Raw genomic sequence first — 13,848 nt, forward strand, 5'->3', positions numbered from 1 at the left:
CTGGGTAATTATTCAATAAATTAATGAGTGCTAACCCCCTACTCCCCACCTCCCAACCCACACTCTTTTGTTCACTTCCTGACTGTCTGAATTTGGGCGAATGAAGTAACCTCTTGTTTTGTCACTTGTGAAGAGTAACATGGCCCAGCAACACTAAATCATATGCCATGACGATGTGCATATGGTTTGTTTGGGTAATTTGCACATTTTAACATTAATTCCTCAAATCCATCATCACTATATCTTTCCATTTATTTTTGTCATCTTCAGTTTCTCTCATCAAAGTCTTATACACTACAGGGTACAGGTCTTTCACCTCTATGGTTAAATTTATTCCTAGTTTTTAAATTCTTTTTGATGTAATTATAAATGGGATTGTTTTTAAATTTCTCATTCCAATAGTCTGTTATTCATGTATAGAAGTACAACAGATTTCCATGTGTTATTTTTGTATCCTACAATATTCCTAAATTCAGTCTTTGATTGTCTTAAGTTTTTTGGTGGTGTCTTTTGGGTTTTCTATGTATAATATCATGTCATCTGCAAATAGCAAGAGTATAACGTCCTCCTTTTTACTCTGGATGTATTTTGTTTCTTTTTCCTGCCTGATTGCTATGGACAGACTTCTAATACTATATTGGATAAATGTGGGGAGAGAGGGCATATATGTCTTGTTCCCAATCTTAAAATAAAAGCTTTCAGTCTTCACCACTGAGTATGGTATTAGCTGTGCATTGGTCATATATGGCTTATATTGAGTTATGTTCTCTCCATACCCACCTTGGAAAGAGTCTGTATCACATATGGCTGTTGAATCTTCTCAAATGTTTTTTCTGTATCTGGGGAAATGGTCATATGCTTTTTATCCTTTATTTTCTTAATACAACTGTATCAATTGATTGATCTGTGATACTGAAGCACCCTTGCATCCCTGGAATATATCTAACTTGATCATACTTGTATGACCTTATAATATATTGAAGAATTTACTTTGCTAGTATTTTGTGGAGGATTTTCGCATCTATGATAAATCAGGCCTATCGTTTTCTTTTTTGTGCCGTATTTGTCTGGTTTTGGTATAAAAGGAGTTTGAAATCGTCTCTTGATCCTCACTTTTCTGGAATAGTTTGAGAAGTATTGGCATTAACTCATTAATTCTTCATACAAAAGCTGAAAAATTCATGTTTCTAATTTTTTTCCTCTTCTCAGTGTAAGAAGAGACATGGGAAAAAACTGCCCTCACAGTATGCCCTGGAGTTGCTAACTATCTATGCCTGGGAGCAGGACGGCTCTAAAACAAAATTCAGGACAGCTGAAGGATTTCGGACTGTTTTGGAGTTAGTCCTGAAGCATCAGGACCTCTGCATCTACTGGAAAAAGTATTATGACTTTGAAAACCCTATTATTACACAATGCCTGAAAAGACAACTGGAAAAACCAAGGTACTCTATCCTCACATGGCTTAGATCCCCATAAAATGAAGCCCTGATTACAGCTGTGGAACCCTAGAAATTTAGGAAGAAATAGGGTTCCACATTTATTTATCATCAGCTATTGTCAATCATGCTGAGTGCTTTGCTCTTACCATGCAATTTAAATAATAAATTTAAATAATAACCTGCAACCCTGTGAGGCTGGCACTGTGCTAACCATTTCACAGATTAACTGAGGATTGGAGAAAGAAGGGCTTGTTCAAACCTTTACAGAAAATGAGTGAAATAACTGAAATTTTACTGACATAACAATAGCTACAGCAATAATAAAAATTGCTTCCAGGAAGTAAGAGCTTGCTATAAGACAAAAACACTGATAGAATAGGGGAATTTTGGTTATTAAACCTGTCGTGTATAGACCCCTCATTATGTTTCAGTTACTGTTGGGAGCATGTCAAGTGCTTCTCTAGATCCTCATACAACATCCTTTGAGGTAGGGATTTTCAAATCTGCCCATTTCACAGATGAGGATACTGAGGACTAGAGATTCAGGTGACCTGCCCAAAGAGACACCACTACTAAAGAGCAGAGGTGAGATTGAAACCAGGTCTCTCCAGGCCCAAATGCAATTCTCCTTCACCTCGTGTTCAATGCCCACTGTAGGGCAGGGCACCCAGGTCACAACCCAGGGAGAGATGTCCATGGGGCCTCCAGCTGCCCCCAGAAACAGCCTACCCAGGCTGGTATTTTGCCCTGCCGGGAGCTCTGAACACCCCAGACACAGCCCATGTACTCACCTGCCCCTCTTGACTGTTGTTTCCAGGCCTGTGATTCTGGACCCGGCTGACCCGACTGGAAATGTGGCTGGTAGAGAGCCACAGAGGTGGCAGCTGCTGGCACAGGAGGTTACAGTCTGGCTGAGGTATTCGTGCTGTAAGAACTTGGATGGGACGCCAGTGAGCACCTGGAACGTGCCAGTGACACCTCCTCATTACTTACCTGACCTGAAATTGATGGCATGTTGAGATAACAACTTCTAGAAATGCTACTTAAATCAAACGGAGTTTCATCTCGGTCTTTGTATTCTTTCATTGTGGTTACTAGAATATGTAGAATTACACCTGTGTCTGCCCCAGAATGAATCACTGGGTTAGACAGCAAGCTTACCAACTTACATTGCCACCCTGCCTTGGTACCAAAACCAACGTGTCATTGACAAAATCCATTCCAGAAAAACTCCCATAAGGACACACAAAAGATCAAGGTGTTCTTACTGCCTGAGTCACTGGTCACCTAAGTGGCTGGAAGACAGCCTTTGGCTTCTCCATATTGCTATTCCTCCTTTGAGGCCTCCAGCATCCCCGTGAGATGGATTTTACTCTGATTCTCATAGTAATACATTGAGACATGGCCACTCACTCAGAGTCCCCTGATGAGTGAGAGACGAGAGTGTGAAGTTGAACCCTGGTCCTTCTTGCTATGAAGCTCCTGCTCTTTGTCGCTGCTCTCAATGTGTCTTCATACACTGAATTTTTCTGTTTCGCATTTGCGGACCACGACAAGGAATCTAGCAGAGCCTCAATGGAGGGAACATACTCGGCTGAGGGTCCCAGCTACTGCCCTCCGTGATCCATCTCCACGTTGACACCAAGCCACGCCGCCTACCTGCAGCTCCCAGACAATGACCACGGGTGCCAGAGACACTCAGGCAGCCCCATTCCTGAGAGTCAGGGGAAGCTCTGACATGGAACATTGGCGACAGGACTCTCCACGACCTTGCTGGACCTTGTCTTGACTGCAGAGGCAACTGCAGGGTCCTTCTTTCTTGCCTTTACCCAGAGTCAGATTAGATCAGGGTTGTCAGCTTTCGCAGCTTCCATAAGATCCCTGATCATTGTCTCTCACCTGGGTGTTTCCCCAAAGAACAATCTCCCACATTGAATCTCACATTGGCATCTGCTCCTTAGAGTGACCCAGACCCACACAAGCACCTCTGCCACCACCCTCAAGGTAGGTGTGGGCTCTTCAGCAAATCCTAGCTGTGATGATGACCCGAGGTACCATCCTGGTCATCCTCAGCCATCACCTCTTCTCTTGTCACTGCCTACGAGGTGGCTCCTAGATGAAGCCACCATCTCACCCTCTCCCCACCCCATCTCAACCCTCATTCCTGCTCCTTGGCCGGGGCTTCTGTGTTTATCCTTTCTATATTTGTGTTCTCAGAGGCTTTGACATCTGGGCCCTGCTGATCCTGGAGAGACTGCCCTCCCGGGGTTGGCTGTTTCCTAGACACAGCCAGCAGCTCACTGTTGGCCTTTCCCATGCAAACCTGTCGAGCATTTCCTCTCTGCTCCACTGCCCAGACTCAGAGCCAGTCTGAGCCACAACCCACCCTGCCCCACTCATGCTGGGACCAGGTACCAGATGACTCAGGAAACCCCTTCCTCTCCACAGCCCTCTTACATTATTCATACTTGCCATCCAAAGACTGCTTTCCCTGCCTCACCTGCCTTTCCCAGAGAAATGACCATCAAGGTCTTGGCCTTGTTTTCCTCTAACTCGGTCTGTCTCATGGAAGACCCTGGGGGTTCCCGTGTGGCCTGGACACAGGATGACAGGCTGTGTCTCCTGTTTCTAGGGACCTGGGAGGACCATACTTGGTCATTGATTTAAACATGAGAGTGAGAAATATGGTTGTTTTTAAACAAGAGGAAGAATCCCAAAGTGTCTTCAAAACTTGGATCCTTACTCTCTAGTCTCTTCTGTCTCGATTTCCATGTCGATGTCGAGTCTTTCTGAAAATGGGATTCTACTCCCCATGGGGTTTTGTTACCACGGTGTTATCTTTAGCACATGTATCTCTTCATGCGGAGAGGACACTTTGGAATCACATGTAATTACCATGTGGGTGGTCCACTTGTATTGTTTTCTGAGAGTGTTTCAGAATTGTACATAAAGCTACAGTCACTAGTAGATGAATTGAACTGGTAAATAGTTGCTCAATTGAAGAGCCACATGGATCATATGGTAGCTGCTACTGCTTCTGCTAAGTCGCTTCAGTCATGTCCAATTCTGCGCAACCCCATAGACGGCAGCCCACCAGGCTCCAGCGTCCCTGGGACTCTCCAGGCAAGAACACTGGAGTGGGTTGCCATTTCCTTCTCCAGGGGATCTCCCAACCCAGGGATCGAACCCAGGTCTCCCACATTGCAAGCAGGTTCTTTACCAGCTGAGCCACCAGGGAAGCCCAAGGCCCTCATTATTTTGTCATTAACCCCTTATCAGATAGTGGTTTGTAATCATTTTCTCTATTTCCATTCCCTTTTCTCCCTTTTATTTTATGCCTGTTTTTCATTTTTATTTTATGTGGAGTATAGTTGATTTACATTGTGTGTTAGTTTGAATGTACAGCAAAGTGATTCAGCTATACATATATCTATTCTTTTTCATCAATTACCTTTTCACTTCATTGTGTTTTTTTCATTTGCTGGGCAGAAGCTTCTTAGTTGGATTAGTTCCCCTTTGTCTATTTTTGTTTTATTGTCAGTGTTTTGTTTACACAGTCAATTACTCTTTGGCAAAGTTGTCAAGAATATACAATGAGAAAAGGACAGTCTCTTCAATAAATCAAGCTGGGAAAATTGGACATCCACATGCAAAAGGATAAAATCACAACTTTTCTTCCAGCATGCACAAATATCAACTCAGAATAGATAAAGGCCTAAACATAAGAGCTGAAACTGTAAAACTCCTAGAAGAAAACACAGGGAGAAAGCTTCAAGACGTAAAGTTGGCAAGACTTTATGACTATCATATCAAAACACAGACAAATGGGTGTGAGTTGGTGGTCTGTACTAGTTCTGCTGTGTGGATGCCAAGTATTCTGGCAGCATTTGCTGAAGGGACCATCCGTCCCCACTGTTCTGCAGAACCACCTCAGACATACGTCCAGAGTCATCTGTGTGTGAGCCTGCGTTATATCATTGATCAATTTTTGTGTCCTTGGTTTAATACTACCTTTACTAATTATGATAGCCTGATATTAATTCTCAGTGTCTTATAGAAAACTCTGTTCTATCCAAACTAATGTCTTCTCTTGGCTTTGTCTATTTCTATGTCAATATTATACTCAGTTTGTGAATTTTCACCCAAAATACAGGGAGGCATTTGATTAGAATTCCATAAATTAGTTCAGGGAAAATGACATCCATGTAATATTGAGAATTCCAGTCCACAAACTTGGAACTTCTTTCCATTAATTGTCTTCTTTAATTACTCTGTAACTACATTTTATAGTTTTCCCCTGCATTGCTATTACATATGCTTTCTCATATTATTCCTAGATATCCATATTTATATTAGTGTACTTAGCAAGTTTTCCTAAATTTCCTTTGTAATGTTGGTTTCATGACGACCTCAATGTTTTCAGTGGAGATGTGGATTATAGTATGATGAGTGAGCTTTATACTTTTCTTAATTTTGTGGTTTTGTTGTATTTTGCTGTAAATCTTTATTGCTTATATGACCACAAGAAACAATAAAGCATTTTCTTTCAAAACTTTTTTGGATAAGTGTTTGTCAGCTGAACTCTGATGATTTGGTCAAAGCTGGTAGACACAGGTGACACAAAGCTCGAGGGTGGTGCACATCAGAACTGCTGGTTCAACCACAAATTCATGAGACTCAGAACAGAGAAGAGAGCGTGTAAGGGATGATGGACATGCTCGTATGCAATCTGAAACACCCGAGTCATAAACGCCTCATTGCCCAGAGCTGAGTCCTCATTCTGGGCCACTTCCTGCCGAGGAAACAAAACTGGGGAGAATGGAGATTAAAGCAGGAGAGATGAGGGTGGAGTTCTCTGAGCCTCCCTGGAGGTTCAGCACCTTGTCGGGGGCCCCAGCCCCACCAGGGGTGCAGTCTGCTGTACCACCTGCCTTCCGGGCTCCCAGCTCCATGGGAGCTGTCCTGTCTCAGGGCTTCTTTCTCTCTCTGTTCATGTTTCTGAGCACGTCTCCCACAGTTCGAGAGCCTTACCAAAATGAGGTGTCTCTAAAAAGTGGAGCAGAGCTCATCGTATCTCTCCTGGGGCAGTCGTGCCTAAACCAAGCAGGCAACAGGAAATGGTAAATTGGCACAATTTGGGGACAAGACATTCTTTATGGAACCCCCACCAGCCTTACTTGTTTGAATTATGGCAAAGTGTGTGAACTTAATTTTTCTAACAATGGGGCAGCATAGATTGATCCTCTGCAGTTGGAGACCTGAGAGGTACAGTTTTTCTTTTTTTTTAGAGGTGTACTTTTGTGGGATTTGATACATAGGAAGTTTTTAATTAATACCTGCCATTATGATTATAAATAATTACCATCACTATCTTACTCACAGCAAAGAGTGTTTAGTAATGATCTCTCCAGCCTGGTTCAAATTGTGGTGCTGGAGAAGACTCTTGAGAGTCCCTTGGACTGCCTGCATGGAGATCAAACCAGTCAATCCTTAAGGAAATCAACTCTGAATATTCACTGGAAGGACTGATACCGAAGCTGAAACTCCCATACTTTGGCCACCTGATGGGAAGAGTCAACTCATTGGAAAAGACCCTGATTCTGGGAAAGATTGAGGGCAGGAGGAGAAGGGGACAACAAAGGATGAGATGGCAGGATGGCATCTCTGACTCAATGGACTTGAGTTTGAGTTAACTCTGGGAGTTGGCGATGGACAGGGAGGGCTGGTTTGATGCAGGCCATGGGGTTGCAAAGAGTCGGACATGACTGAGTGACTGAACTGAGACCATTAGCCAATTTAAGATCCAATAAAAACTTTTTTGAGGGGCTTCTCAGGTAGGTAAAGAATCTACCTGCCAATCCCTGGGTCAGGAGATCCCCTAGAGAAGGAAATGGCAACCCACTCCAGTATTCTTGCCTGGAGAATCCCATGGACAGAGAAGCCTGGTGGGCTGCAGTCCATGGGGTCACAAAGAGTCAGACGTGACTTAGTGACTAAACTACCAAAAAGATTTTTAAAGTCAGAATTGCCCTTTATTTTGGCTCAGTATTTGATACCTTTCAAATCCCCTTTTGTGTCTCCTCTTTCAGATTATCCTGTGAAATAGTTCCCAGAGTGATAAAAAAAGTTTCTCCCAAGAAATGGAACATTTCCTGCCGTATCAGTAGAGACCTATGAGACCTTCAAGAACTAACACCCGAAAAAGATGTCCTTTTCATTATAGGGGACTGAAATGCAAAAGTAGGAAGTCAAGAGATACCTGGAGAAACAGGAAAATTTGGCCTTGGAGTACAAAATGAAGCAGGTCAAAGGCTAACAGAATTTTGCCAGGAGAACTCACTGGTCATAGCAAACACCCTCTTCCAACACCACAAGAGAAGACTCTACACATGGACATCACCAGGTGGTCAATACCAAAATCAGATTGATTATTTTCTTTGCAGCCAAAGGTGGAGAAGCTCTGTACAGTCAGCAAAAACAAGGCTGGGAGCTGACTGTGGCTCAGACCATGAACTTCTTATGGCCAAATTCAGACTTAAATTGAAGAAAGTAGGGAAAACCACTAGACCATTCAGGTATGACCTAAATCAAATCCCTTATGATTATACAGTGGAAGTGACAAATAGATTCAAGGGATTCGATCTGATAGAGTGCCTGAAGAACTATGGATGGAGGTTCGTGACACTGTACAGGAGGCAGGAATCAAGACCATCCCTAAGAAAAATAAATACAAAAAGGCAAAATGGTTGTCTGAGGAGGCCTTACAAATAGCTGAGAAAAGAAGAGAAGCTAAAGGCAAAGGAGAAAAGGAAAGATATACCCATTTGAATGCAGAGTTCCAAAGAATAACAAAGAGAGATAAGAAAGCCTTTTTCAGTGATCAATGCAAAAAAATAGAGGAAAACAATAACTGGGAAAAGCTAGAGATCTCTTCAAGAAAATGAGAGATACCAAGGGAACATTTCATGCAAAGATGGGCTCAATAAAGGACAGAAATGGTATGGACCTAACAGAAGCAGAAGATACTAAGAAGAGGTGACAAGAATACACAGAAGAACTGTACAAAAAAGATCTTCATGACCCAGGTAACCACCATGGTGTGATCACTCTCCTAGAGCCAGACATCCTGAAATGAGAAGTCAAGCGTGCCCTAAGAAGCATCACTACGAACAAATCTAGTGGAGGTGATGGAGTTCCAGTTGAGCTATTTCAAATCCTAAAAGATGATATGCCAGCTCAATATGCCAGCAAATTTGGAAGACTCCGCAGTGGCCACAGGACTGGAAAAGGTCTGTTTTCATTCCAGTCCCAAACAAAGGTAATGCCAAAGAATGTTCAAACTACCACACAATTGCACTCGTCTCACATGCTAGCAAGTAATGCTCAAAATTCTCCAAGCCAGGCTTCAACAGTACGTGAACCATGAACTTCCAGATGTTCAAGCTGGATTTAGAAAAGGCAGAGGAACCAGAGGTCAAATTGCCAACATCTGTTGGATCATGGAAAAAGCTAGAGAGTTCCAGAAAAACATCTTCTTCTGCTTTATTGAGTATGCCAAAGCCTTTGACTGTGTGGATCACAACAGACTCTGGAAAATTCTTAAAGATATGGGAATACCAGACCAGCTGACCTGCCTCTTGAGAAATCTGTATGCAGGTCAAGAAGCAACAGTAAGAACTGGACATGGAACAACAGGCTTGTTCCAAAGAGGGACAGGAGTACGTCAAGGCTGTATATTGTCAACCTGCTTATTTAACTTATATGCAGAGTACATCATGAGAAATGCTGGGCTGGATGAAGCACAAGCTGGAATCAAGATCGCTGGGAGTAATATCGATAAACTCAGATATGCAGATGACACCACCCTTATGGCAGAAAGTGAGGAAGAACTAAAGAGCCTCTTGATGAAAGTGAAAGAGGAGAGTGGAAAAGTTGGCTTAAAATTCAACATTCAGAAAACTAAGATCATGGCATCTGGTCTCATCACTTCATGGCAAATAGGTAGGGAAACAATGGAAAGAGTGAGAAACTTCATTTTGGGGGGCTCCAAAATCACTGCAGATGGTGACTGCAGACTTGAAATTAAAAGACACTTGCTCCTTGGGAGAAAAGTTATGACCAACCTACACAGCATATTAAAAAGCAGAGACATTACTTTGCCAACAAAAGTCCGTCTAGTCAAAGCTATGGTTTTTCCAATAGTTATGTATGGAGGTGGGAGTTGGACTATAAAGAAAGCTGAGCATGGCAGAATTGATGCTTTTGAACGGTGGTGTTGGAGAAGACTCTTGAGAGTCTCTTGAACTGCAAGGAGATCCAACCAGTCCGTCCTAAAGGAAATCAGTCCTGAATATTCATTGGAAGGACTGATGTTGAAGCTGAAACTCCAATATTTTGGCCACCTGATGTGAAGAACTGACTTGTTGGGAAAGACCCTGATGCTGGGAAAGCTTGAAGGCAGGAGGAGAAGGGGATGCCAGAGGATAAGATGGTTGCATGGCATCATCAACTCGATGGACTTGAGTTTGAGTAAGCTCTGGGAGTTGGTGATGGACAGGGAAGCCTGGTGTGTTGAGTCCATGGGGTTGCAAAGAGTTGGACATGACTGACTGACTGAACTCAACTGAACTGATATCAGTAAACAAGCTTGTCACAGTCATCCGCATGGCAGCCCTTAATGTGAGCTGATGAGCCCTGAGGAAACTCAGGAAGAAAGGTGAGCCCTGAGGAAAGGAAGCTCAGAATGTGAAAGCAGGAAGCGTGTGCTTGTCACTCAGTTGGGTCTGACTGTTTGTGATCCCACAGACCTGGGCTTCCCTGGTGGCTCAGTCGGTAAAGAATCCATCTGAAATTTTGGAGACCTGGGTTCGATCCCTGAGTTGGGAAGATCCCCTGGAGGAGGGCTTGGCAACCCACTCCAGTATTCTTACCTGGAGAATCCCCATGGACAGTGGAGCCTGGTGGGCTATAGTCCATGGGGTCGCACAGAATTGGACATGACTGAGCAACTAAGCAGAGCACAGACTGTAGCCCGCCAGGCTACTCTGCCCATGGGATCCTCCAGGCAAGAACACTGGAGTGGGTTGCCATTTCCTTCTCCAGGGGATCTTCCTAACATTAGCCCCAGATAGCTGAGGTGCATATCAAAGGACTGATTTCAGTGAGCCCCGACTCTGACATCTTCCCATACATAGAAAAGCACTCTATTCCTTAACTTGAGATTGTTGCTGGCCAAAATCTTGGCTTTCTCAGCCCTGCAAAGCCAAATAAAACATACAGAGATGGAGTTTGGAGGAAACAGAAAGGTGGCTTTAATTCTCAGCCGGCAGAGAGGGGAGCTCCATAAACTCATGCCTTAAGAACTGCACCCCCCCCAGGGACTTTTATAAGATGAGGGCTTCCAGTCAGGAATCAGTGATGAGGAACAAATGTGTTAGGATCTTGACTTGTTCCTCTTGCACTGTTTCAAACAGTCATAGGCTGGCATCAGTAATCCAGTAATTGAGTCTGGCAGTTTGGCAGCTCTGTGGCTGTCTTTCCGATATATAAAAAGAAGAACTTTAAGGGGAAGAGTGTTGCGAGCGTAAACACCAGATACAGGATGTATTTAGCTCACCAGGCCTCAAAGAATTGGCATTGACTAAACACTCTCGAACACACACACAGAAAGGAAAATAGGGGTGAGCTGTAGCTCCTGCAGAGTTAGGAGGCAGAAAAGCAAATTTACAGACATGCAGAGTTAGGAGCAATTAAAGTAAAAAAAAAAAAAAAAAAAAAAGACCCTGACGCTGGGAAAGACTGAAGGCGGGAGGAGAAGGGGACGACACAGGCTGAGATGGTTGGACGGCATCACCGACTCGATGGACATGAGTTTCAGCAAGCTCCGGGAGTTGGTGATGGACAGGGAAGCCTGGCGTGCTGCACTGAACTGACAAAGTGAAAAACCTAAGAATGTTCAGGCCTGCTCACTCTTCTCTTTATCTTCTTTGTTTTCCAGAAAGGGAAAGAAAAAAGCTCATTCCTCTATTTTTTTTTTCCCCTTTTTGCCTCAATGGGATATCTGGTTTTCTTTAATTTACCCAAAAACTTTTGATGTCCAGAATACCTGACCTATGTTGCAAAACTTCTAGACAACCTGGGTCCTCCCCTCGCCTCCTTGGAGCAGTCTTCTCAGGGTCACTTGAGAGGCTGTCTCCCCGGCTTAAAGTGCTAAAAATTCCCATCGAATAAAACATAACTCTCAACTTTTATGTTGTGAATACTTTTCAGGTCGAAAGTCCTCTTTACAAATTAGGGCAGAGAGGCATGCCCGGTTACATTCGTGTTCAAAGCTGCACAGCTAGGGACAGTTCACAATTTTTCTGTCAACCTAGAGAACTAAAGTTTATGAAAAAGTAAAACATATAGATTGATGCCATAAAAAAAAGAGAGAGAAATTATGTTTGTGCGTATGTGTGCGTAAACCTAGAAAAATATCTCACAAGACTATACCGAAGTAGTTATAGTTGTAGTCTTTGAGGTTTAGGATCAGGGGTGGACTAAACAATGCTTCCGGATTTTTCTGTCTGTTTCTGTTTGCAATATACATGTACTGCTGCAAGGATCATGCTGCTGCTACTGCTGCTAAGTCACTTCAGTCGTGTCCAACTCTGTGCGACCCCATGGACTACAGCCTACCAGGCTCCTCCACCCATGGGATTTTCCAGGCAAGAGTACTGGAGTGGGGTGCCATTGCCTTCTGCGCCAAGGATCATAGGAGCCTATAAAACAATTTCATCCACAATGAAAAGAGGAAAAGGAAACCAGAAATCTATCTGCAATTGTGATTAGTCTTGGGTGAAGTATTAACAGTTTAAAAGCAGCTTTTCAGAGTACAGTCTGAAGACAGACCAGACATGCTAGTCTGCCTGGTAAAGGCAGGGAGTAATTCTGGGATTCTGGAGGAAAAAGCTGAGAGACCTGACAGGTTTGTGGGATCGCAGGAGCGTTTGGCAGGAGCATTTCATTTGCAGAGAGACAAACTAGAAACAAAGATTCAGGACAAAACTCCTCCCTTTCAAGGAACCGAAACCAGCAGCAGCATAGCTCCTCCCTGCCAGTGAAATGAAACTTAACAGCCCCCTAGATGCAGGCAGCAGAGGAGACTGAAGCTCACAGGTTCAGGCAGCAGCTCCGCCGCCTCTGGCTCTCCAGTCCCCAGTGTCATGATGAAGCTCAGCCATACCCCGGCTGAGTCTCTAGACAAGTTCATCGAAGTCCACCTCCTGCCAAACGAGGAGTTCCGCACGCAGGTCAAACAAGCCATCGACATCATCTGCACTTTCCTGAAGGAGAGGTGTTTCCAATGTGCCCCTCACAGAGTTCGGGTGTCCAAAGTTGTGAAGGTGACTCCAGAACGGCCTCACTGGGGAGAAGGGGGGCTGGTGAGCAAGCCTTTCCACAGAGACAGACAGAGAGCAAGAGGTTGGGGTCTGTAGGGCTGGTGGTTTCTGGTTTATCCATGCCAAAACTATATTCACACTTGTGAAAATAGCTTCTGGGGAGAGGGCATCCATCTGTAAATTTTAAAAATTAATTTATTTGTTTTAATCAGAGGATGATTACAATATTGCGATAGCTTTTGCCACACATCAACGTGAATCAGCCACAGGTGTACATGTGTCCCCCCAATCCTGAACCCCCTCCTACTCCCTCCCCGCTCCATCCCTCTGGGTTGTTCCAGAGCCCCAGCTTTACGTGCCCTGCCTCATGCATCGAACTTAACAAATGCCCTGATGAAGTGTATAAATCACCTCTGAAACATCCACTAGGCAACCATTAAAAGAAAGAGAAAGATAGAGAAACTATGTGTGTGTGTGCCAATGTGTGTGTTGACCAAGAAAGATATCTCACAAGAGGTCCAGAATCAGCAATTAGAGAATTCTCCTGCTCTCCACTTTGGGCTCAGTTCCCCCAGCTCCACCTGTAGGTGGGGTTTGATGTCCTGCCTGCCTCTGATGCCCTGGGTGAGTGCTCCCACTCATAAGGGCTTTCGGCCTCTGTCTTACGTTGGGGCTTATTCTGGGCTCTCTTCAGTTTTCTGAGCAGAAAATGTTCACACTTTGAGAGTCTTATGGCATTAAAATAGGCAAACCGAAACCCATCTGTATCAACAATCCACTAGTCTTTGACAGGCTAAGGTTTCACCGGTTCTGCAGTCATGAGCTGGTTAAGTGTATACATTTTGAAAGCAGATAGCACCTGCGGGCTGTGAAATCTTGGGCAAGTCACCTAAACCTCTCTGTGCCTCAGTTTCCTTATCCAGGATTTTCAGGATCTTGTGGGCTTGCAGGTCAAATAAACTAAGCCATGGGCCAGTTTAAGTATTAATCATGTCAGATCATAAAAAGCAGGGAGTAAAGATCATGGA

General features: G+C 43.9%; 1 protein-coding gene across 1 annotated transcript in view; it reads left to right on the forward strand.

Annotated features, from left to right (window-relative positions):
* LOC102395010 (2'-5'-oligoadenylate synthase 3) overlaps window positions 1-13,848 on the forward strand; it is a 28,409-nt gene that overhangs the window by 5,020 nt on the left and 9,541 nt on the right. Inside the window, exons 6-10 of the mRNA XM_025267540.3 lie at window positions 1,210-1,442; window positions 2,257-2,449; window positions 2,919-3,058; window positions 3,401-3,490; window positions 12,565-12,823. Of these exons, the coding sequence (XP_025123325.3) occupies window positions 1,210-1,442; window positions 2,257-2,449; window positions 2,919-3,058; window positions 3,401-3,490; window positions 12,565-12,823 (915 nt within the window). The remainder of the gene's footprint in view (window positions 1-1,209; window positions 1,443-2,256; window positions 2,450-2,918; window positions 3,059-3,400; window positions 3,491-12,564; window positions 12,824-13,848) is intronic.

Source organism: Bubalus bubalis, chromosome 17, assembly GCF_019923935.1.
Source record: "Bubalus bubalis isolate 160015118507 breed Murrah chromosome 17, NDDB_SH_1, whole genome shotgun sequence".
Lineage (NCBI taxonomy): Eukaryota > Metazoa > Chordata > Mammalia > Artiodactyla > Bovidae > Bubalus > Bubalus bubalis.